The sequence below is a fragment of the Protobothrops mucrosquamatus genome, unplaced genomic scaffold, assembly GCF_001527695.2.
Source record: "Protobothrops mucrosquamatus isolate PMUCROS unplaced genomic scaffold, P.Mucros_1.0 scaffold1915, whole genome shotgun sequence".
NCBI classification, from domain to species: domain Eukaryota; kingdom Metazoa; phylum Chordata; class Lepidosauria; order Squamata; family Viperidae; genus Protobothrops; species Protobothrops mucrosquamatus.
The window spans coordinates 195,359-221,367 of NW_015388039.1; the positions used below are offsets into that span (position 1 = coordinate 195,359).

A 26,009-nucleotide genomic window follows, 5' to 3' on the forward strand; every position below is an offset into this window, starting at 1 on the left:
CCCTCCAACAAATAATCCTGTGGAGTCTACATTCATCATGCTGGAGAATATCAAATACCTTCCACTAACAATATTACATTTCTTGAGGCATCTTTAAGAATTAGCAAATGGATTATGACATAAATTCAACAATACAAGGAAAGAAAACGCAAAAGGCAATAAGGTAAGGGTAAAATTAATTCTTATCCTTATTTTACAATAAAATTATGTCAGCTGGATCTTTTTAGGATATAGAGCATAGCCTTCTATCAGTGTTTATTATCCACCTCTCTGCAAAGTAACACTGCTTTCCAAAACTTGAGAGGGGAAATACTATGAGCAATTCAAGAACACGGACACTGGCAGAAGACTGAAGGCTACATATGTGTGTTATGATCTATGACTAGTATAAGGATTCTGTTGAAGAGATAAACATCTATTTCGTTATCTTAATTAAAAAAAAAAGTATAGTATCAGGTTCTTTTGTTTTTGCTGTTCCACACCCCAATTATGGTTGCCACTTACTAAACCATCTATGTAGATGCTTTATAACAGTGATGGCGAACCTTTTAGAGACCGAGTGCCCCAAACCCACTTATTTATCGCCGAGTGCCAGGTGGGTGTAGCCCACTGGATGGGCGTGGCTGTGGTGGTCATGGCAGATTGGGTGGGTGTGGCCAAGGTGGGCGTGATCCCCTCAATGTTGCTCGTGGGGAGGGATGCCTGTGGGGGCTGGGCAGGGTTAGGGGAGATCCAGGGGGTCTCTGGCAGGTGAGGCGGTGGGCAGGGTGAGGATGCCATTGTCACAGGGCAAGGTGAGGCAGGGGCCTGGGTGGCTGCTGCCTGACACCATCGGCCCCTGCACACAGAAGCCAGCGAGCGCATGGGTGCTGGGATGCATCCAGCCATGTGGGACCTTGGCAAGTTAGCGGGCGGCTGGTTGAAGAGGAACGGTTGCCATCTCCGGGGTATGGTGCGTGTGCCCACAGAGAGGGCTCTGAGTGCCGCCTCTGGCACGAATGCCATAGGTTCGCCACCACTGCTTTATAATATGGTACACAGACGGTTTATAAAAGGATATGTTCCTATACAGATAGAGCAAAATAATAATACAACAATAGTCAAATACAAAGATACAGTTTTACACTTTTTGTATTAATTACCAAAGAACTGCTTCAGCAGTAATTTTTAGGGAAAAGAACATACCTGCATTTATATGGATTTGTGACTTCCCAGCAAGAAAATGTGTGTGTTTTCAAAATATCAGGAATCTGATTAAAAACAAAGGAAAAATAGAATCAATTCACAAAGTAATGAACTACAGAAACTGTAGGACTAGAGAGTGATCTTTTGACTGAATATCTTGGAAAAGTTGAGGTCCATTTCAAAGTCAAACATTAACAAAACAAAGTACTAAAAGATCTCCTTTCAGCCTGTAGTAGGTTCATATAAAATGGAGAAATCTCAAGACTGTGTAAGCTGAAAGCTAAAAACAAGAACCTGGTGTCATATATTTTGGGTTTTACTTAGCATATTGTATATACATAGCCACTAAAATATATATAATTATGTCTTCACAGCATGGGTGAATCTTACTAAGTGAGGCTTGTACAACAAACTGTGATTAAGTAAATCATGACTTAATGTAAGTGAAGTACATCTATGTAGCAATGAAAATGGGTGCTTAAGCATTCTCTAACAATTCATTCATATAAAGATAGACAAGATAACTTCAAAAGATCTATTACATTTCAGAATTTCGCAATTCCATGTGTTCCCTCACATTTCTCCACCTAATGAGTGTTTCAGAACACCTACTGCCAAGATAAGGTTCTCAGGTTTAGACAAAGAAAAGGACATCCAAACACAAAATATTAAAAGTCAGAAATTGGGTTCAATAATATATAGTTATATATCTGCTGAAGAAGGTTATGATAAATTATAATTTAAGCAATACTTACTGGCTTGACTTTGGGACACTGGAGTCTCCTTTAAATGCAGAAAAGGTCCTAATTAAAAAAGCTTACATCAGATTTTCCTGATGTCCATCCATTTACATCTTGTTTTTATTGATCCTAAGCCATCTGGAAACCAAGGAGACAGGCAATGTCACAAGGTAAAATGGACAACAGATTACAGACTTATACTTTCTCATGATTACTACCCATGAAGCACAGGTACATCACAATATGTCATTCTACAATATTTCACAGCAAAAACTAGGCCTTCTTTCCAGGAATTGCAAAAATCATTTTTGGAAATTGTCACTTTTTAGCAGCATTTTAATAAGGAGTGTATCTAAAAACAGATAAAAATGTAACGACCACATCAGGGAGAGCAGGATTTGGGGGATGGGTGGGGGTGTGTGTTGGCTAAACAAGATGATCTTAATGATTGCTACCACTTGTGATCATAATTGGCAGGCTCCATTATGGTAATAATCTGAGAACTACCCATATCAATATTAACGCATGTATCCAAATTTTAATGTGTTTAGAAATTAAGCAGAATGCTCTGCATGGTGGAAGCATGGAGGTACCAAGCTTCCTTTCCCAGAAGCTTTCTGAATGCTAATGCCCTGCTTCCACCTCCTGCTTTGGAGTAGTGGTTTAGTAGATCCTACTGCTATTACCTATTTCCCATAAGAGCATCTCATTGGCATCTACCCAATTCGAGAGTGTTACACATCATCTGGCTTTCTGGCAATTAAAATGCAAACACGGAGATAATCTCAAAAATGCTACCTCCTAACTATATAGCATAAAATCACTATAACTAGATGATTTAGCTCTTAATTCTCCCATTTGGGAGATACTCTAATCTTACTGGAAACAAAATCAAACTTTATTTTAAAAAAAGAAAGGGTAACACATAAAGAACTTTTTTTAACATTAAAATATTTTAGTGTAATTTTAAACATTAAAGCTCAAACATTCAGCGCTGAACATAAATTACGTTCAACACTGACAACTTATTAAAAAAGAAAAATCCTAAAGAAGATCCATCGCTCCAGACAGATCACAACATGGCACTAGTCTGCTACAAATGCATAATTTGCTCCCTCAAATATTACAGATTAAAAGAATTCAAAATACTACAGATCTCAAGAAAATTCTAAAGAAAATATTGCACCTTCAAGGATCACCTGAGAGATGCATGAAGGTTGATATTAAACATTTAGTTTTATCATTTATTCAGAGAGATGGGAACATGAAACTTAATAGAACGAACAGAAATTAGGAACAGCACAATTCCTGGCTAGAAATAACATAGTTCTGGAGCAAAGAAACCTGGAATATTTCTAGAAAGCCCCAACTTCTTGGAAATTCCATCTATTACTCAGAGACTAGAGAGGAAAAACAAAGCACAATTCATCACCTTCACAGATTCACACAATTCATCACCTTCACAGATATATTTAGAGTTCTGCCTAAGCCTTTGGTATCCCCAGCAGAGGGAGGAAGTAAGATAACCAACTGTACGTGACAAAGAACACAGGAATATGTTTTGCATGTCTGAGTCTGCAGGCTGGCAAGCAGTCTACATTTAAAACTATAATGTAATATATTTGTGATGGTTTTTTTCTATTTTTGTGGGATTTCCCTCCCTCTTTTTTATGTACCTTGGTAAAAAGAAAAATAATAAATGTTCTTCGTTTGCCCTTTAAAAAAAAAAAAACACTATGTAGGACAAATATGTAGTAACCTTATTTTCTGGGAGAATCAGCAGTTTCTTTCAATACATGCTCACCTCCTAGTAACCTCATTGATGGCTGGGTTTACTGCACTTAAAGCACTCCCAAACGGCAGCTAATGGTAAAGCAGGCACCGGGAAAAAGTTAGAGGACAAGTTAGTTGGGTATGCTGTAATTAATACAATCGTGGCAATGATAGGGGCAAAGATGGTGTCAGAAAAGAGTAATAGGAGACTGGCTAGGGAATTCTAGGAGTTGAAGTCCATAGGACTTAAACGTGCCAAGATTGGACACCCCTGATCTATACACTTTTTTTTTCACACACTCAGCAATTAAAACAGTTTAATGTCTCATCCCTCATTGTTTTCTTCATAAATCTTACATGGAGTTCTCTGGGCAATTTGTGTTTCCTTGCATAACTTGAATTCATTCTAAATATTTCATCCACTTCTTGCTGCATCTCCGGTCTTTCCATTTCTAAGGCCTCTGCTAATAGATTAATAATCACTTCTGCTATATTTTCCTCTTTATCTTCCCGGGCGTCATGGCGATACAGATGAAGGAAACCAGAGCTCCGGTTTCCTAGTCCGATTTCGCTTCGTCTGGAGAACCAAAGAGGTCAGAAAGTCGCTCTGGACTTGCTCCTGCAGAATTCTATGTTGCCTTACAAGATATTGTAACTCCAACTTTGAAAGACTTGTGTAATGAAATTTTTAGACAGACAAAAATACCGAATTCATGGACTGAAGCTAATATTACTTTGATACCCAAAGAAGATACTGATCTTACACAAATTAAAAATTATAGACCAATATCGCTACTAAACGTGGATTATAAAATCTTCGCTGCAATAATGGCGAAAAGAATGAAAAATTTTCTGACTAAATTTATTCATTCAGTCCAAAACGGCTTCCTGCCTAAAAGGCAGATAAAGAACAATTTAAGGATTATTTTAAATGCTTTGGAATATTATGAAATATTATCCAGGGAATTGGATGGCATTCATTATTCTTGATGCACAAAAAGCTTTTGACAATTTAAATTGGCAATTTATGTTCCAACAGCTGCAGGAAATGGATTTTGGTGAAAACTTTATAAAAGCAATTCAAGCAATTTGTAAGAAACAAACAGCAAGAATATTTTTAAATGGAAACTATACAGATGGATTTGATACAAAAAAGGGACTAGACAGGGATGTCCATTGTCCCCTTTGTTATTTATTCTCACATTGGAGGTGTTGGCTAGAAGTATCAGACAGGAAATTAAAGGATTGGAGATTAAAGACCAGAAATATAAATTACAGGCCTTTGCGGATGATTTGGTTTTTATTTTAGAGGAACCACTGGAAACAGCCGTTAAACCTTTGCAGAAAATCGAGAAATTTGGAGAACTGGCTGGACTGAAAATAAATAGGGAAAAGACTAAAGTACTAACAAAAAATCTAAACAGAAAATCCAACTTGCCAAAAAGACAAATCTTCAAATAGTTAAAAAGGTTAAATACCTAGGGATCTACCTAACAACAAAATATACAACACTAAAAGAGGATAACTACGAGAGATTAATGAAACAAATAAAAATAGATCTAGAAAAGTGGGGAAATCTTCAACTATCACTGTTAGGAAGAATAGCGACTGTTAAGATGAACATTTTACCAAAGCTAATTTTTCTATTTCAAACAGTTCCCGTTAAATTGAGTAAGAAATATTTTGGCAATTTAAATGCAACAATATTAAGATTTATATGGCAAAGAAAGCAAGAATTAAAAGTAAATTGTTACAAGAATCTAAAGACAGAGGGGGCTTTGGACTCCTGGATTGGAGACTTTATTATCAAGCAGACAATTTGCTTTGGCTTAAAGAATGGATTACATTGAGAAAAAAAAACTTCTTTATTTAGAGGGAAATGATCTCCAACAAGGCTGGCACACTTTCATATGGTATGAGAAAACTAAAGCACATAAATACTTTCAAAATCATGCCATAAGAAATGTATTGCTCTCTGAATGGGAGAGAATTAAACAGAAAATGTATACGAAAATACCTGAGTGGCTTTCAACAATGGAAGCATTTGCTTACCCAAATTTAATTAACTATGACAAACTTGTTAGTTATAAAGACCTTTTGGATAAGGATGGAAAACTTAAAGACAGGCAAGCCCTTCAACATCAAGGTATTGACTTAGCATGGTGGTCCTATTTGCAAATTCAAAAAGATATGAAAAAGATATAAAATCAACAGAATTTTATAAAGAGCAGACTCCTCTTGATAAAATACTTCTAAAAACAGATGAAAACTTGATTAAGAAACTTTATAAATTTCTGCTAAACTGGAAGATGGAAGAAGAACAAGTAAAAGAAACAATGATAGTATGAGCAAAGAATTTTGGATATTCTATAGACTTAGAAGTCTGGCAAAAACGTTGGGATAAAAACATTAAACTTACTAAAGCAGCCTCATACAAAGAAAACTTATATAAAATGTTTTATAGATGGCATATGACACCAGTTCGATTAGCGAAAATGTTTAAAAATGTATTGAATACCTGTTGGAAATGTAAACAAATGCCAGGCACTTACTACCATGCCTGGTGGACATGCCCTAACACAAAGAAATATTGGTCTAAGATTCATGGATGGCTGGAAAAGATGACGAAAATACAGATAGAATTTAAAGCGGAATCATTTTTGCTAGGAATACTAGGACCTAATTATGGTAAAGAAAATGATTATTTAATACTACATGTTTTAACAGCTGCAAGAATAGTATTTGCCCAATTTTGGAAAAAAGAAAATTTACTATCTGATCAGATTATAATTACCAAAATTTTAGAATGTGCAGAAATGGATAGATTAGCCTTAGAGATGAAAGAGAAAGAAGATTCAATTTATTTTAAAACTTGGGAAAATTTTAATCAATTGTAAGAAATACGACAGAACAAGAGGGGTTTTTTTTTACTAAGCTTTATCTTCTATGTTAATAACAGCGTTATTACTAGTGATTTTAGATACTAGTGGTGATAGTTAGAATCAGTTGATATTTTATTAATTATGGTTATTTATTTAAAGGAACTGTATTTACATATTAATTTCTAATTCTCTGATTATAGCCAACTTGATTTATTATAATTGTTTAGTATTATATAAACTATGCTTACTCAATATGTATATCCGGATGGTAACTTGCTTGTTAAAGCATGGGATTATTGTTGGGGGTTACCCCATTACTGTACCTCCCCTTATCCTATCCTGAATTCCTTATTCCTACCCCTTCCCATACCCGTACTCACCCTACCCTCTCCCTACCTGTATAAAATCTAATAAAATATTTATAAAAGAAAGAAAGAAAGTCGCCCTGGAGAGGCAACAAGGAGGAAGGGAAACCTTGGGAGTTTGGAGCCAACGGCGGTTAGCCCAAAGATAGGTGATCTGAAATCTCACTGCAACCAGCAGGTAACCTCACCATGATAAAGCAACATAGGAAAAGGAAACTCTTCAAACAGACAGCCCAAGCCACAGATAGCCCGGGAAGAAGAACAGCCGCGGCAGCACCGCTGAACAACTGACTGTCAATGTGTTTGATCTGGGTGAGATTCTTCTTTATTTCTCTTCCCTATGAACTTTTAAAATATAATTCCCTGAGTTGGATAACTTTTAAAAGTAAAAAACCCCAGGAAGACTTTGGAAGAAGAGAGTTAAAAGCGGCGAGAAATCTGGAATGGGGGAACGAAATTAAGGAATATAAAAAGTATGCAGAAAAGATTCGAGACTGATTGAAAAGAAAAAAATGATAATCTGTTGTTGGCTAACTTTTTTGATTTGGGAAGATTTTTTTACTTTGTTGTGAAAGAGCATTTTAAATAAAAGTTTTACTAATGGATAGAGACACTATAACTAATGAGGACATTTAGCGGTGAAGGAAGATACTACAATACAGAAAAAAATCAGAAGAGTGATGACCTTGAAACAACACCTGTGGTAAACAAAGAACATTCTGTCTTTCTACAAAAGAAAAAACAAAGATTTTTTTCAACTACACTTTCAACTTTAGACATAACTATTATAGAAACTATTTAGAGACAGTTTCTTTTCCTTTTCTTTTTTCTTTTAAAAAAAATATATTTTTGAACTGACAGAAATATTTGGATTAGACTTATGCAGTTGGTGTTTTTTATTTTGCTGGATTACAATTTAAAGTAGTTGGCTTTTTTTTAAAAAAAAACTTGGATTAGCCTAAAGCAGTTGACTGCTTTCTAAACCTGGATTATAGCCTAAAGCAGTTGCCTTCTTTTTAAATTTGGATTATAGCCTAAAGCAGTTGGCTCCCTTTTAAACTTGGAATATAGTCTAAAGCAGTTGGCTCCCTTTTAAACTTGGATTATAGCCTAAAATAGTTGGCTCCTTTTAAAAATTGGATTTTAGCCTAAAACAGCTGGCTTTTTTTAAAGTTGGATTATAGCCTAAAGCTATAATCCAACAGTTCAGCAGTTGGCTTTTTTTTCTCCCTCTCTTTTCCCTGTGGATTTACAAAATTTGCCTGATTGAACAATGAGTGTACCAAATCTTACTAAAATTACAAAAAAAAAAACTGCTTCTGCACTCTCTTCTAGAACATCCAGTCCAGCAAGTCAAGGATCTATTGAAGCAATGTTACAATGAGAGAAGGCAAACAATCTCCAAAAAGAGATGCATGTAACCTTACAATTAATGCAAGAAATGATGCAGAAGACTCATCAACAAACAAAAAGCAACCTTGATAAGCTAAACTAGTGGTGGCGAACCTATGGCTCACGTGCCAGAGGTGGCACTCAGAGCCCTCTCTCTGGGCATGCGGGCCGTCGCCCCAGCCCCACATCCCCCCGCAACCCCCTCACCAGCAGTCCCCCTGGAGGAAAGTCGCCCCCAGGTGCGGCCCACGCGGAACAGCGCGGCCAAGGACATGGCAGCCAGGCAGCGGGGACAAGACTCCGCCCTCGTGCCCCATCATGTGCAGATGATGCTGTGGAGCGTGGGCAGAGGGCGTGGCCATCATGGTGTTATTGGGCCACCTGGGCAATCTGCAGCAGGCCATGGAGGCAGTGGGTGGCCTGCAGGGTGGGGATGGTGGGGGGGGTTGGGCACTCAGTCTCTAAAAGTTTCGCCATCACTGAGCTATACCAAAAAATGCTTGACATAAAGACACAATTTGAGGTTCACCAACAAATGATCCTTAAAAATGAACAAAGAATTCAGAAGGTGGAAGATCAATCAGAAGGTACTGGGGAAAAATTGAAGCACTAATGACAGAGAATGAAAGATTAGAACAAGCAAATCAAAACCTAGAAGGGACGGTCGCCGCTTTTGAAATGGAGAAGGTAGTACACTATTTGAGAGCAATTAAAACAGTTCAGATTAATAGCAAAATCTTTTCTTACATAGCCTCCAAAATAACCCTACAAAAATATAAAAAGCAAAATATAAAACCCAATCAGTTAAACTCAGGATGAATAATAAGATCAATGAACTTTAAAGGCCTGCTAAAAATGGCACATGGAACACTGAAAGTTTTATAGATTTACTAGTTCACAATTGTTAAGATAAACTCCTTAGAGAGAACACTTGTAACAATTAGGTTATGCACAGTCAGTTAGCAATATTCAATCTCACTCTTTCCAAGAATGTTTATTTCTGAGGTATTTTTCAGAACTGGAGGATTCTCAAGAAAAGGTTTAGGGAAGTGCAGGAGGGTGACAAAAAAGGATGAAATCTGACACTGGTTTTTTCGATGCTTATTTCTTTAAAAACAAAGCCCCAAATTCTACTATCTGTATTTTACATTTTATGATAGCAATTCCTCCTTTCCTCTAAACTTAAATTAGTAATCAATACCCAGATTATGGTTATTATTTATTATCATAGTCTGCAAACAGCAGCCTTAACATGTAATTGCATCAGAACTGAATAGCAATGCCCACAAAAAAACAACATTCTTCTAGGTAATATTACTTAATTTCATATTATGCAATCTCAAATTATGTAATCAAATGCCATACCTCTTGGTTAATTCTAATGAAAAGACTAATGTTTAAAAATCCCTATTTTAGCTATCAAAACTGGAAAATTCAGGAGCAAATAAGAAAAGTAACCTTAATCTTTCTGGAAAACATGAAACTGGAATGTGACCATTTTCTGTCCATAAAAAACAACCCCCAAGCTGATTCCATGATATAGTTACTTCACAATGTTGTATCAACCTCGCATATGAGAATGGTAGTAACATTTGTGCTACAATAGTGTTAAAATGTTATTTGAACTGGAAAAGTTAAGGACAAACATTCCTGGGAAAGAATGTATTATAGAAACAAAAATGTATCCACAGCGCTACCCCGAAAAAGCACTTGACATTTATTCAATAGGAAAACGGAATGGAAAGTTATCGGCTTAATAGAGCCTGACCAGAAGACTGCACTCTTTCTCATAACTCTTTTTTCCCAGGCCTAGGCTGAAATCAGAAAGATCTGTGAAAATGTCTTTATCCACCAAAAAGTATACTTGAGTTTAGTTTGAAAATCGCCCATATGTCATGGTATATAAAGAAAGCAGCAGTTAGTTTATAAAGCAGCAGAGCATTGTTCTCCTAAAATTTAAACGCATCTTATATGATTTCATTGCTCAAGAAAGCATAATAGAGTTGTGCATACCTAGATCTGAACGCTTCCAAATATTTTTGATATATGAGAAAATATATTCTTTTAATATTATTACAAGCTCATTTCATAATATAGAAGTTACCTTACATTGATCCTCTCATAAATAATTGTTTCAAGATAATATTAAACCAGTTATAGGCAACATCTTATGAAAGAGAAGGTATAGTGATTTTCAATTTCATTGAATTTCATATTCAATATGAATATGAATATTCAGATATGAAATCAATTTCATATCTCCAGTACTCATTTCATGTACAAATTTACAATTGACTTAACCTACTTTTGAGATACCTTCCTCAGATAATTTGGCCATTTATTTACCAGCACAGTAAGTCACAAAGTTCACTTTTAAAGTTCAGTATCTTTCCCACTTTATATTTTCACATTGCTAATGATGTAAGCAAAATATTTATAATGATCAGTATTTACTCTCAAAGCTCAGCAGATGACATCACCTAGCTGACACTGATTGTTCTCTGAAGCTAAAAAGATAATTCCTGATGAGTACTTGATGTGGAATAACCTGGACTTCTAAAGTTGTAGGCTAGAGAGTGAACAATGCAGCAACAGACAATTTCTATAAGACTTCCGAGTAAACTGAATAATACAGTAACTAGGAGTTGAGCTCAACTTGGGATTGCCCTACATTCTTATATACAATATTTCAAAATGGATATAACAAAACTTTTATTGGATAATGATCAACTCTATTAAAGCTGTTTTGCATTTTGAGACTTTAGTTTGGCCTATCGCTGCTATGAACACCGTATTTTACCATAGTTAAAAGTACTAAATCAAATGAGACTGTGATCAATTTATATAGATAAGAGGTATATTAACTAGGAATGTCACAACAGCACTGAATTCATTACAGAGATAAACAAATCCTTACTTGAGAAAGCAAATTTGCCGATATTTTGTGCCAAGATACTGTACTGAAATCAATCATAGATTGACATGAGAAGAACTTTGTGACTACAGGTAGTTCTTCATTTACAATTGTAATTGAGCCTGCAATTTCAATTGTAAGTCATGATGGTTATTAAACTGGTCATCATGTGACCGCGCCCAATTTTATGACCTTTTTGCAGTAGTTCTTAAGCAAACTCCACAATCATTAAGCAAATGCATTGTTTGCTATGGGGTGTTTTGTGCTGGAAATCAGAAGTAAACCCCAGTTTCCAGCGAAAATATTGTCAGTCATGATCACATAACCATGAGGCACTGCAAACATTCACTGCAAACTAGGCCAGTTGCCAAGTCCCCAAAATGCACACATGACTGCTTCGGGGAGTGGTTGCTGGAACTTCAAATCTGGGTCATAAGTTTATGAGTCCATTGTAACTTTGAGTGATCACTAAGCAACTGGTTGTACAAGACTATCTGTAGAATTAATTTGTGCTTAGTAGTAACCAAGTATGACAGTGGGGAACTAATCCTGCATTACAGATGAACAGCTAAAAAACATGGCAAGCTTTCTTTCTCCTACCACTATAAAAGTGAGAGGAAGCAAGACAATTTAATTTCTAATACTGGACAGAGAAACTAGAGATATCTGCTATATACACTATTTCTCTGCAAGCAAGAACATTTGTAAATAAAGTTAACTTTGAACTCCAAATGGCCAAATATGACTCATACTTACCACTCCTCTCTTTGTGCTAGAATTGTTAAACTGATCGCTGTCTTCTATATTTAAATTCTAATCCTTTTCTTTTTTTGTAGATTTGAAATAATTTTAATCTCATTTTCATGTACTTTTTATCCATAGCATATTAATTGCTGCAAACCACTTTGACCTTGAGCCCAGACTGTCTAATTCAATTTTTTTTTCTTTTGTTGCAAATATTTCCTTCTGAATCAGTGCACCTTGGATATAACAAATATTATTACATTATTATTTCAATGTAATAATAAATAAAAGTTGATAGTAATTCTGATTTTAAGTGGGTGCATCTGATCTCTAATCAACATGCCAAAGAATAATAGTCTGGATATTAATGAGGAAGTTGACTATCCAATTATGTCTGAATCTAAACTCCTAATTTGTCACTTGCCTGAAATCCATTTGAAACTGATTACCTATTGCCTGTTCACACAGGGGAACAATATGCCAAGATGTGTTATAATTTGAGCTAGAAAACTTTCCTTTTATAACCTGGAAGCATATCCTTTGAGTGGCTATGAACAGCAGCCAATAATATTAGGGAAAGGTAAGGGAGCAATTTTTAATTTTACTTTAATTTTAGGGTTGCAGGTCACGTCATCAGATCTACAGGATCATTAAACTGATGTAAGATTTAAACTGGAATGAGGCAGGGTTAAGGGAGGGAAAAACAATTGCTTAAGCAGATGCAGGTTACATATGAGAGGGATTAAAATACCTTATGCATTAAAAATGGTAATGTGTTAAAAATCAATTGCATTTGAGACCATTTAAGATTGCCTAAAGCCAAAAGTTTCAAAAAAAAACCTTTTAATAAAGTGTGTTGTTGTTGTTTTCATAGCCCTCCTGATCACTTTTCTCCACTTCTGACAGTTTACAATATCATTTCTGAGCTAAAGTGATCAGAACTGTACACAGTAAATACTATGGCCACAGTATGTATGCATAGGTATGTCGATGTGCACATTTAAACAAAAAACAGTTATTATCTGCCCTTCACTTAATTGATTTCTATCATACAGGGTTTTTTTTATAACTGCAATATTACTGATGCAATTATATCACTAATTGCATCAGTATAATTGACTGTCAAGGCTATATGAGTAAATCTCACCTGTTATCTTTGTTGGAGGAAGGCTCCTCTGGGACAAATCATATGCAGTTTGTAGTTTGGGGGGAAGGGGGCGAAATATGCATATCTGTCTTGTCCCAGAATAGTTACTTTATTTGAGGAATAAATCTGTTACTTAATAACGTGCACACATTATGAAATTTGCCCTACAGTCATTTTGGTGGATATTCTTTTGGTAAACCAAAAGATTTATCCTGCAGCCCTGTAGCAGCATCATATTAACAACACTCTTCCTGTTTGAGTTATACAAACTTAAAAGACTGGTCAGCCTACACAAAAATCTTTGAAAGAGAATTTTGAACACTATTTTTAGTCTTCTAGGCTGCAGTGGGAGGGAAGTAGGGAATAAGCATAGCAATTTGGCTGAAACTCTAGCAATTTGAGGCTCTTTTACAACCGAGCTAAAAATACCAACAGTTTCCAGCAACACATTACACTGATTTTGCTGTAAGACTAATACTACAAAAGTAACATAAGAAAGCCAAATTTTAATGTTATTTTTTTTCTTGTAGCTTGTAGATTTATATAATTTATAAACTTTATAAAGATTTATAAAAGCAGAACTTTTGCAAGTCACTACACTTCGTACCAACTGAAGCTTCCAGATACTCTTCAAGAGCAGTCCCATGTACAGTGCATTACAATAGTCAAACCTGGGAGGTGACCAGGGCGTTAGTTCAGCAAGGGCATAGTTGGTGCACAACACGGCAAAGGCCTCCCTGGCCACAACTGCCACTTGCTCAAGCAGGAGAGATGCTAGTCCGAGAGGACCTCCAAATTATGCACTGGAGAAAAAAATGCTGAAAATATTTCAATAAATTCGACTTGATTTTACAACCGTTTTGGGTGTGGTCATTAAGGAAACATCACAGATATTAAGCAAACACCACAGGTGTTAAGCAAACCAATAATTTGTATGGGCAGTTTCTCCAAAAACCAGAAGTGCTTGTTTTCAGCAAAACCATCATAAAACACAATTACAGTCCTTCTCTCCAACAGCTAAACATGATTAGCCTAGATATCTATCTACATTTTATCTTCACAAGAAAAAAATAGGTTCAGCTGACAGAGTAACTGATTTAAATCCATCCATGGAATGTCTATGATTAAGGAAACTTGAACAGGAACTCCATCTCATAGTTAGCCCAACATTTAAAACAGTTCTGGCTTTATTAACATAAACAGAGTTGGTCATAGAAATATGAAATAAAATTATTCTTAGGTGTTGTGAAGAAAAGTGCTATCAACCTCACTTGGAGAATGAGAAAGAGCAAAATATTGATGACTTTCAGAAAAGATTACACAGCCCTTCAAAAAACATGAGAAGGCATGAGAAACTCAAAATAACCCCATTTTAAATTTATTTGGTATAAGATGGGACGGAGACAAACTCTGACAGGATTTTAAGATTCTGTTATTCTACCTTACTATAACTAAGGTCATTCCTCAGGCCTGTTTCTTTACTTACCTATCTTAATAATTACGGTTCTTAGCTTCTGATGACTTCCATGGGTACATCTATGAAATTTTCTTGGCATAATATTGGAATTGTTTTTTTCAATTTTCCATTATAATCAATAAACCTTGAATTCCCAGGTTTTCTCCCATCCACAATTAATCCCACTTTGCTTCTGTGATAAACCAAGATTAGCTAAGTCCTGAGACTATGAAATTATTCTGTTTATTCTACATTAGGAATGCCAGATCCGAGTACCCATTTTAAGAAAGCCAATGATTTACAGGAGTATATTAAGATAACAGAGTCTAGAATAGTTAGGAAAGCTGAAGAATAATTAGTTGTCTGGAGATGACTAGAGAGAGATATAGTAATGGCCATCAAATGTTTGAAAAATTCTCATGCAAAAGGTAGAGCAGAGCTATTCTCTGTTTCAGCACATGCTCAAAGTTTACTACAGATAACAATAGTTAAAAAGAGATTAGCTGAGGCTTCTGGGTTATTATTGTTATTTGTTCTTGATTTTGAACATAATCCTCGTTTTATAAAAAGCAAAGGATAACTAAAAAAGCCAGACTGTTTGGAGAGACTGACTGTTGCTTTGCCAAATGAAGAAAAATGCTCCATCCCTAATGTCCTAGTTCTAAGGAACAAACTTGTATTATCCAGTGGCTAAACTTTATAATGACCTTGGCATTAAGATAAAAGTGCAGATGTGTGCACATGTGTTTATATCAGTGGATAAATGGGATTACGTGAGAAAGGCACTTTTTGGAAGCAATTAATTTCCATTTATTCGGTTTTATTAGGGTGGAGATCACCTTACCAGATGTCTGAGGAGGCACTGTTGAGCCTCACAAAAGAGGATGATCAGATAATGATAGGCAAATTTAGCTCTTATTAGAAAAATTCAATCAAAATAAGATTTGGATCAATGGTGTACAGTAGTCCTCAACAACCGTTTGAAGTTACACTGGAAGCGAGTGGTACTTACAACTGGTCTTCATCCCAACATCCTTGTGATCATGATCCAGGTGCTGGGCAACCAGACTGCATCCCACAATCACATGATCACCATTTGCAACCTTCCCTGCCAGCTTCCCACAAGCAAAATCAATGGGGAAACCAATTGGGAAGGTCATAGGCTGATCCTGCCACTGCTTCTCCCAAAGAGTCTGGCTACAGAGAAGATGATTCCAGGAATCTTGTACTGTGTAGTGTGTGCATCAGCAGCACCCTCCCACTTGCACTCTGCAGCATCCATCCACTTGCACCCATGCTACATCAGACACCTGTGTCCTCTCCCAAACTAGGCAGCAGCCACCCCCCCACACACACACACCTGGGGCAATTGTACCATGGCATCCATGTGCATGCCTTCTTGCAGTTGGCAGCAACCCACCCCGCCCAACCATACTCACGCCTTGCTGTAGGAATTGTTTACCCAACCAGCCTGCTTGTGAGCCACCCAGGACTATTTGAAAGTATTTCTACATTGTCTGGACTGTGAATGTTTACATGTTATGTTCAATTAAACCATGGCAACATGTAATGTTTGTGTATTATTATTTTCAGCAGACTGTGTTTTTCTATTGTTGTGACTTAGATGACGTTCAGAGCACATTTTATGACCAATTCATGCAAAACTCCGCGTTATCCCAAGGGGTTCACATACTTTTTCTTGCAACTGTAAGGTAGCTAAAATTAATTACATTTCCTGCAGACAGCTTTAAAAGCAGTCATGAAAAAAAATCTGTCATCACCAGTAGTAATGTATTGCAGAATTCTCCATAACATTTCCCAGCAGTTTCAAGGTGATATTAAAAGACTCAAGTCAGATGTCTGAAGACTTTTCTAAGATGAAGATAATAGTTAAACTCCAAACTCAAGATAGAGTTACTACAAGAGACTTGACCTTTAGCAAAATTTAGAACCCTTACAAAATGATGCCTTCAACCAACTTTGTGAGAAACCCAAAGGATAAGGATAAAATAGTTAACAGCATCCAAATTCATTGATAATTTCAGTAAAATGCAGACTATCTAGTTCTCATGGATATGAAAAAATTTTATTAACCAAATTTGTATATTCACCCATTTCACAAACAGCTACTCTGGGCTGTTAAACAACAGTCAAATTAAACAACAAATATAAAAAATATAAAATTCACATTAAAAAATTATTAAAAAAATATAAAAACCTTAGGCACAGAAAGAATAAAAATAGCTTCTTCAGCAATGAAGCTATCAAGGCATGTCTTCAGAGTTGCAGATCTGATAACATAAACAGGTGTTGAGGGATTTCCAGAATGTCAAGAGATGGAGCCAATCTAGTGTTGGAGGAAGAATGTTCACTAAGGTAGACACATCTCCTAGAACCTACCAAACATAGGCGCCTACCTGAATGATTCACGTAGCATGCCTTCTCTGGCAGATCTCATGTGGTATGCTAATGCAGAGGTCTCCAACCTTTTGGGGCTCACACGCGCATGCACGGGGCCACAAATACTGCTGCAGCACTAGCTGTTCATGCATGTGGCATGTGCTGGTGCCGTGCACATGTGCAAATGGCCGCGTAAACCCTGTGGCAGCTAGTGGTCCTGTTCACGCATACACAAACGGGTCACCCAGGCTAGCCCCCCATTTCTGCATGTGCAAATGGCGATGGACACCCACCCCACACTAGTGTCCCCGTTTGCACCCGCGTGCATGTGCAAATGGGGCTGCGGGCGCTAGCGCAAATGGGGGGAATGCATGCCCACATGAGCCTGCACCGGCCAGCCATTTCTGCAGCCCACTGGCCAGGAGCCTGCAGCCCAGTCCCAGGCCGTGGCCCATAGTTTGGGGACCCCTGTGCTAATGTAATCAGGGAGAGGCGGTCCCTCAGTCCATGCCATGAAGAGCTTTAAAGATTAAAACCAGCTCCTTGAATTGGATGTGGGAATAAACTGGCAATCAATGCAGCTTGTGAGGCAGAGATATAGCATGCACTGTTCTAGGCATGCAGATACCTTGCTTCTCACTATCAGCTTGAGGTTTCCAGGCATTTTTCTGTATCTATTTTATGTCCATCGGTTATAAGACTAAGTTATTGGAAAATAGTCTGCCTCCCTATTTCTCTCCAACTTGTTTCAAAATCTGGCCTCCTGCTGTCCCATATTCCCCACCCACATAGCAATACAGATCCAAGCACAAGAATTGCAACTGCAGCTGAAAATAATCAAACGCAACTCACTCACTCATTCTTGAACTTCTTTGGGCCATATTTTATCTCAAAGTAACTGGGGGCCATGCCAGGAAGGCCTTTAAAGATCAAAAACAGCACCTTAGATTTTACCCAGAACTAAATTGGCAACTGATACAGCACTCAGAGTAGAGCTGTAATATGTATTTTTCTAGGGCCACACATAACTCTCTGCACAGTCATATTTTGCACTAGCTGAAGCTTCCAGATTTATTTATATTTCATACTTAACAGCCCATTCCCCTCAGATGCTTTTCAAGGAATGCCCCATATACAGCATATTACAATAGTCCATTGTGGAGATAACCAGGCATAAATGACTGAAAGTAGAACCTCACTATCCAGGAAAGGGTACAACTGGGACATAACAGGAAACTGTGCAAAGGCCCTTCTAGCTAGGACTGCTCCTCCATCAGGAATCCCGAGTTTAAAAGGACTCCCAGATTGCGCACCAGATCTGTCTGGGGCAGTGCCACTGATCCAGTACCAAATATGGTAAAAAGAACCAGACACCCCCCCAAAAAAACAGCACCCCTCTGTCTTGCCAGGATTCAGTTGAAGCCATCTAAAACCCTACAACATTCATGCACAGGGACAATACTTCAACAACATCACATAGTTTGTTATTTAGTCATTTTTGTGTTTCTACTCACATCTATGATGTCTTTTTTTATCAGTCCCTTTTTTAGGCTTCTGTCATGTTAGAAATTTAATCAGTTTTCCTAACTTATTAGTCTTGTTTATAAAACTGCCCATATCCTTCTTGCTTGTAAATTAACCTCTTAAAACATATTGTTAACTGTTTAAATTTTTCATTCAATAGATAGATAACTAGATAGATAGATAGATAGGTAACAAGAAAACAGGTGTGAAGAGGATGTGCAGTGTCCCAGACAATCCTGGGGACCTTGCTCAAGCAACACTTATATGCTATGTCCTGGACAGAAGGGAGTGAACTGCCAATAATCTTTTCTGCCATCCTCACCACTCTCTGCACCGCCTTCCTGTCTGAAGCAGTGATGCTTCCAAACCAGACTGTAAGGCATAATATGACAGGATGCTCTGGATATCCCTCTATGGAAAGTGGTAAGGACAGGGGAAGGAGGATGTACCTTTGTCACGCAATGTAGAAAATGCAGGTACTGCTGTGCCCGCTTCACCAATGTCTTGCTGTTGAGCGACCAAGCCAGCCTATTCGTTAGCTGCACACCCAGAAATTTGATGCTGCTCACAATCTCCACAGGTGAATCATTAATACATAGAGGGAGTGTGGCTGTGCCTGCCTTTTCTGAATATTCTCTAATACAGAGAATATTCTTAGATCCTGCAACATTATCCTGGGTCACACATATTTGCCTTCATTTGCAATATTAGCATATGACAGTGATGGCGAACCTAGTCCCACCCAAACTGCAACCCAAAACCCACTTATGTATCGTCGGGTGCTGGGTGGGCGTGGCCCATTGGGTGGGTGTGGCCCATTGGGTGGGCATGGCTGCGGTGGTAACGGCAGACTGGGTGGGACTAAAAAGTTCAATCAATCAATCAATTCCAACTTTGTGAGATCTTTTTTTTCCCCTAAGAAGTTGAAATTGATTGATTGAACCTTTTTTTTTTTTTGCAGACGGCGGCAGAGGCCTAAAGTGAAAGGGTTTTCTAAAACCCAGCTGAAGGCCTAGGACTGGGGAGAGAGTGCGAGTGCCCACAGAGAGGGCTCTGCGTGCCACCTGTGGCACACGTGCCATAGGTTCGCCACCACGGGCATATGACATAAATTGAGATACTCAAACTTACAAAAAAGGACTGAACCGTCGTTTTACATGGAAACCTGTTACAGTAACACTGTTATTCATCAACATAAGCTATTATGAACCCTTCAAATATGACCTCATTACCTTAAGCCAGGTTTACATAAAGCCTTTCTACGGAAGCCCATAAGCTAAACCATATACTGCTGCGTAATTCAAGGTTCAGCAAAAGCACCGCAACTCCTCTGTTTTACAGTAACATTTAAATGGCTTCAGCTTGAAGTCTGTTTTCCTACATTTCCCCTTAAAAAGAAGAAACATCTATTTTTCGCAGAAAGGCAGCTGTAAGTTCACCGAGTGACATTCAGCCATTCTTCATAAGGATATAAATTATACATATATACTTGAACAGACAGGAAGCTCACAGGATGTGGGTTATACTTTTAGTCACAGCAAAATAGCATTTTATGGTCAATTATAAGTACATTTGGTGTAGTGGTTAAAGAATCAAGCTAGAAACCAGGAGACCGTGGTTCTAGTTCCATTTTAGGCAAAGCCAGCTTGGGCTAGTCCAGGGGTAGGCAACCTTGGCTCTTTTATGACTCGTGGACTTCAACTCCCAGAATTCCTGAGCCAGCATGGCTGGCTCAGGAATTCTGGGAGTTGAAGTCCACGAGTCATAAAAGAGCCAAGGTTGCCTACCCCTGGACTAGTCACTCTTGCTCAGCCCTAAGCAATGGCAAAACACTTCCCAAAATCTTGCCAAGGAAACTGCAGGGACTTGTTCTGACAGTCACTAGGAGTCAATACTGAGTTGAAGGAAAAAGCACAAAGTAAACATGCAAAAGAAGCCCCACATATTTCAAGCGATCTTGTACAGAAATAAAGTCTAAACTTTATTTTTAATAAGAGGCCTACAGGAAAAGTTCCTGATTTCTATATTCAGTAATTTAATTTGCTAATACTTTATACTGGAAAAATTTAAAGAGATGGGAAAGAGTTGGGTTGTTGTTGTTTTTTTTTACTATAAACTAATAGTTACTCAATTCTGCCATTTTCTACCAGTTAGCAAATACTATTTTAATATTTTCTAATTTTAACATCAGCATTTGCAGATAGCCGTGACAACCCCAACATGATGAAATGTGTAATGTCACAACACAAACCCCATACTTTTTATTTGCATCATGGCCTTACATATAAGTACATATGGAGTAGGTGTTTGTGTCACAGGCATTTTTTTCACTTGCCCATCTCTGATTTTTAATCAATAACAGGACGACCAATCTCTTTCCCCCAAGCCAAGTTTTACAAATTGGAAAAGACATCCTAGAATTGAATGTACCACTTGTGCATCATTTTCTACATAAGACAAATGGTGCCTTTCATTTTTTGGCTACGTTACTATGGAGACTTTTTTTCCATGACAAAATTCCTATTCTGCAAGACTCTGAAGACATTGGTTCCTTTCCTTATTATGTTCCCCTATTTGTTTTGGATTGACATATCTTTCCTTATCCCACTATATGCAAGGAATTGCCTAGTGTGATTTAAAACAATATTAAACCTACTTTGCACATAATTCAAGAGTATACATCACAAATAAAAGTACAAATCAATATCACATAATAAAACAAAGTATAAAAACCGCAATTCAAGACAACATAAACATATAAATGCTGGAAGGAAAAAAAAGAACTAAAAAAACCAACTCATCCAGCAAGTCTTTTACTCTCACACTCAATACTTGGGTGAAAAAAAAAACCACAGATCTTTAAAGGCAGGTAAGCTAATTGATCACAGAGGGAGGGATGCTCCTCCAAAAGGCAGGAGCATTGGATTTACAGGTAGTCTTTATTTTTATTTATTTATTATTTTATTATTTAAATTTATATACCGCCCTATCTCCCTTATGGGACTCACGGCGGTGAACAGGCAATAACTTACAACAGTTACTTTGACTTACAACAGTTCATTTAGTGACCGTTCCAAGTTACAACAGCACTGAAAAAAGTGCCTTCTGACCGTTTTTCACACTTACGACCGTTGCAGCATTCCCATGGTCATATGATAAAATTCAGACGCTTGACAACCGGTTCCATATTTATGACATTTGCAATGTCTCAAGGTCATGTGATCACCTTTTATGACCTTCTGACAAGCAAAGTCAATGGGGAAGCCAGATTCACTTAACCGTATTACTAATTTAACAACTGCAGTGAGTCACCTAACAGCTCTGTCAAGAAAGGTCGTAAAATGGGACAAAACTCAAATGTTCCACTTAGCAACAGAAATTTGGGGCTCAACTGTGATCATAAATCGAGGACTACCTGCACCATGTTTGCTATTAATTACTCTCCTTAATTACTACATATAGCAGTGATGGCGAACCTTTTAGAGACCGAGTGCCCAAACTGCAACCCAAAACCCACTTATGCATCGTCGGGTGCCGGGTGGGTGTGGCCCATTGGCTGGGTGTGGCCCATTGGGTGGGCGTGGCTGCGGGGGTAACAGCAGACTGCAAGATCTTTTTTTTTTTCCCGCGAGAAGTTGAAATTGACTGATTGATTGAACCTTTTTTTTTTTTTTACACGGTGGCAGAGGCCTAAAGGGAAAAGATTTTATAAAACCCAGCTGAAGGCCTAGGAGTGGGGCGACGGCATGCGTGCCCACAGAGAGGGCTCTGAGTGCCGCCTCTGGCACCCGTGCCATAGGTTCGCCACCACTGACATATAGCAACCCAAATATGGTTGACTTCGGAGAACATAAAGCCGACCAATCTTCGGGAAACAAAAAAAAACCCTAAAAATATCAACCAGAGGGAAAGTGGCTGCAAAAAGCTAAATAGATTTCCTAAATCCACCACGTTGTCAGTTAGTGAAGACCACTCTCCTTGCCTTTTATCAACATTGTCGCAGCCACCGAACAAGAAACCATAGGACAGTGATGGTGAACCTTTTAGAGAATGAGTGCCCAAACTGCAACCCCAAACCCACTTATGCATTGTCGGGTGCCGGGTGGGTGTGGCCTATTGGCTGGGTGTGGCCCATTGGGTGGGCGTGGCTGCGGTGATAACGGCAGACTGGGTGGGACTAAAAAGTTCAATCAATCAATTCCAACTTTGCAAGATTTTTTTTCCCCGCGAGAAGTTGAAATTGACTGGTTGATTGAACCTTTTTTTTTTTTGCACACGGCGGCGGAGGCCTAAAGCGAAAAGATTTTATAAAACCCAGCTGAAGGCCTAGGACTGGGGCGACGATGCGCGTGCCCCCAGAGAGGGCTCTGAGTGCCACCTCTGGCACCCGTGCCATAGGTTCGCCACCACTGCCATAGGAGGTGGGGGGGGGGGGAAACCTGACAACCTGCAACAATGATCAGCATTTGATCCTCTTTGGGCAAAGTCCAAGAAGACGACTTGAAGAAATGGAAGCCTACGAGGGGAGGAGGGGAAAAAGATACTTGGAAGCAGAAGCAGCCGTCTGAAGAACCACTTTTATAAACAGGATGTCTGCCATACCCAACCGGAGGGGGCTGTTGACAGCTACAGCATGAGGACGTATATGTAAAAGGGAAGGAAGCGGGCTCGCTTCCTTTTTCTCGTTCTTCTTTCCTTTCGCTGCGAACTTATCTCACCAACATGCCCAGCCCGAGGACTCCCTCCAATCACCTGGCTCTTCCTACCCCGGGATCAAGCTACCGCCTGCTGACAAGGGCCCTGCCCTCCCGCGGGAGGAGATGGTGGGGAAGCAAAATGGAGCGGAAGGGAGGCAGGCGAGTTGCCCGCGCCGCGCAGGGAAGGCGAAGGGTCTGATTAGCCTGGCTCCTACCCCGGGGGGGAGGCGAGGAGGCAGCTCCAGCCTTTGCCCCGCGGGGTGCAGAGAGAGAGACGAGGGGGGCTGCCTTCCCCGCTGCCCCTCTTCTTTCCCGGGGTCCCCCGTCCGCCCCCTTTTTCCCCCTCTGGAGGCCACCAGCTGAAACCAGGGCGAAGCCCCGCTTTCCCCTCCGCCCCCGCACTCACCCCTTCAGACGTTCTCCCAGATGAAAACAGGGTGCGGGCCACCCAGCCCGCTCTCACTCCCTGCCCGGCATGCCCTCTTCTCCCGCCTGGATGGCGGAGAGACGGTGGGGATTTCCAGGCGTTGTCGCAGCCCCGGACCGCGTTATGTCCGAAATCGACGACGACGACGACGACGACGCCCCCGCTGGATGCCGACTGAGTCGCCCAGCGCCAGCGTTGTTCGGTCCCTACGAAGACGCCACCGCTCTCGCGCTCTGCGCATGCGCTGGGGATTGCCCAGAGCAGGCGCACTGAAGACCGCGAAGCGAAGCTTGTTTTTTTTTTGTTGTTTTTTTAACCCGGGGATATCCTATTTCTTAAAAGGATATATATCTCTGTTCCAAGATTTCAGCCGAAGGTGATTGACCTGACGTCAGCCTCTTTCTTTTACCCGCATCACCAGGCAGTAGCGCATTAAAAACATAAGGAAGAACTGCGACTTGGCTTATAAACTATTTTTCAAACTGTTGCCTCTGCAGCTTCTATCTTAATCAAATTCAGGATTTACCTATTTTACTATTTGTTTGTTTGTTTGTTTGTTTCCCGATTTTACAATTTTATATAAGTAACTCAAGGCAGCGAACGTACCTAAATACTCCTTCCTCCATTTTCCCCATTAAAAACAGTCCTGTGATGTAGGTTGGACTGAGAGATAGTGACTGGTCCAAAGTCACTCGACTTTCGTACCTAAGGAGGAACTAGAACTCACAATCTCCTGGTTTCTAGCCTGATGCCTTAATCACTGCACCAAGCTCATTGTTAACTTATTAATTACATATTCTTTTTCAGTATGTGCCTTTTGAGTCAATGTTGATTAATTCAAAATGCTTGAATAAATCATTGCCATTTTCTCGGCAAGATTTTCAGATGTGGTTGTCATTGGCTCCATCCTGAGGCTGAGAAAACGTGACTGGCCCAAAGTCAGCCAGGTGGCTTTCATGCCCAAGAGGGGAGGGGGGGAACTAGAACTCAGGCTCCTGGTTTTTAACCTGGTGCCTATTCTATTCTGGATGGCAGAAGCACTAAGCAGCATCTTGCAATGAATAGGCCTATGGGATTATATAAACCAAGAAAGTGTTTCTTAAAAATGTATGCCCGGAAGTCCCCAAGACCCTCTCAGGAGTCCTTAAAATCAAAATTATTTGCTAGCCGATGTTGAAAAATAATACAATATTAAAATCCCATCAAACATTGTAAAAAGCAATAGCAGCAGCTAATGCATCAATTTTGTAAGCTGCCCAGAGCTGTGTTTAACATGGGCAGCCATACAAATCTTTTAAATAAATTTAATTTTTAATACAGTAAATATAAATAAACATGACATATACAAACAAGCTCTCTTAAGAATCAGTTTGATTTAGCGGTTAAGGCATCAGGCTAGAAACAGGGAGACCATGAATTCTAATCCTATTCGAGTAGAGTAGAGTAGAGTAGAGTAGAGTAGAGTAGAGTAGAGTAGAGTAGAGTAGAGTAGAGTAGAATAGAATAGAATAGAATAGAATAGACTTCGGAGGTCTTCTAGCCCAATCTCCTGCTTAAGCAGGAGATCTTATACCATTTCAGACAAATGGCACTGCAATCTCATCTTAAAAACCTGGAATGATGGACCATCCACAACTTCTGAAGGCAAGCCATTCCATTGACTAATTGTTCTCACTGTCAGGAAATTTCTCCTTAATTCTAAGTTGGAGCTATCCATAAATTTCCATCCATTGCTTCTTGTTATTTCCTTGGGTGCTTTGGAGAATAGGTTGACTCCCTCTTCTTTCAGCACCCCCTTAGATATTGGAAGACTGCTATTATGTCACCACACACACACACAGAGAGAGACACACACAGAGACAGAGACAGAGAGAGAGTATATGATGTTATCCATTCAGTCATGTCCAACTCTTGGCGATTCTATGGACCAGGTCTCTCCACATCTTCCGATCTGTTGGTATCCATAGATCAGACATGTCAAACTCGCAACATCATGTGATGTCGCACAACGGCAATGGGGTGGGCGCGGCTTCCGCATGATGCGTCCGGCCCGTGGACCGGCAGCTTGACACCCCTGGCTTATTTATTTATTTATTTATTTATTTATTTAACAGGATTTATATGCCGCCCTTCTCCCCATGGGACTCAGGGCGGCTCACAGCGAATTAAAACATCATACAAAAAATTTCCCCTACTAAAAACCAATTAAAACCCAAATATTGGTAGCTGTGGCTCTTTAAAATCGTTAAAAATTGTCCCTATTTAAAACTCACCCTAGGTCAGGCCCGCTTGTTGAAAAAGCCATGTCTTGAGGGCGCGGCGGAAGGTTAAGAGATCCGGAATCGTCCGGATCTCGGGGGGTA

General features: G+C 39.1%; 1 protein-coding gene across 1 annotated transcript in view; it reads right to left on the reverse strand.

The window, feature by feature from the left end:
- The window catches only part of JAK1 (Janus kinase 1), a 61,516-nt gene extending 37,633 nt beyond the window's left edge, over positions 1 to 23,883 (reverse strand). The window contains exons 1-3 of the mRNA XM_015823569.1: positions 23,626 to 23,883; positions 1,941 to 2,063; positions 1,186 to 1,250 (exon numbers count right to left, since the gene is read on the reverse strand). Coding sequence (XP_015679055.1) covers positions 1,186 to 1,191 — 6 coding nt within the window. The 5' untranslated portion in view covers positions 1,192 to 1,250; positions 1,941 to 2,063; positions 23,626 to 23,883. The remainder of the gene's footprint in view (positions 1 to 1,185; positions 1,251 to 1,940; positions 2,064 to 23,625) is intronic.
- Positions 23,884 to 26,009: the final 2,126 nt, after the last annotated feature.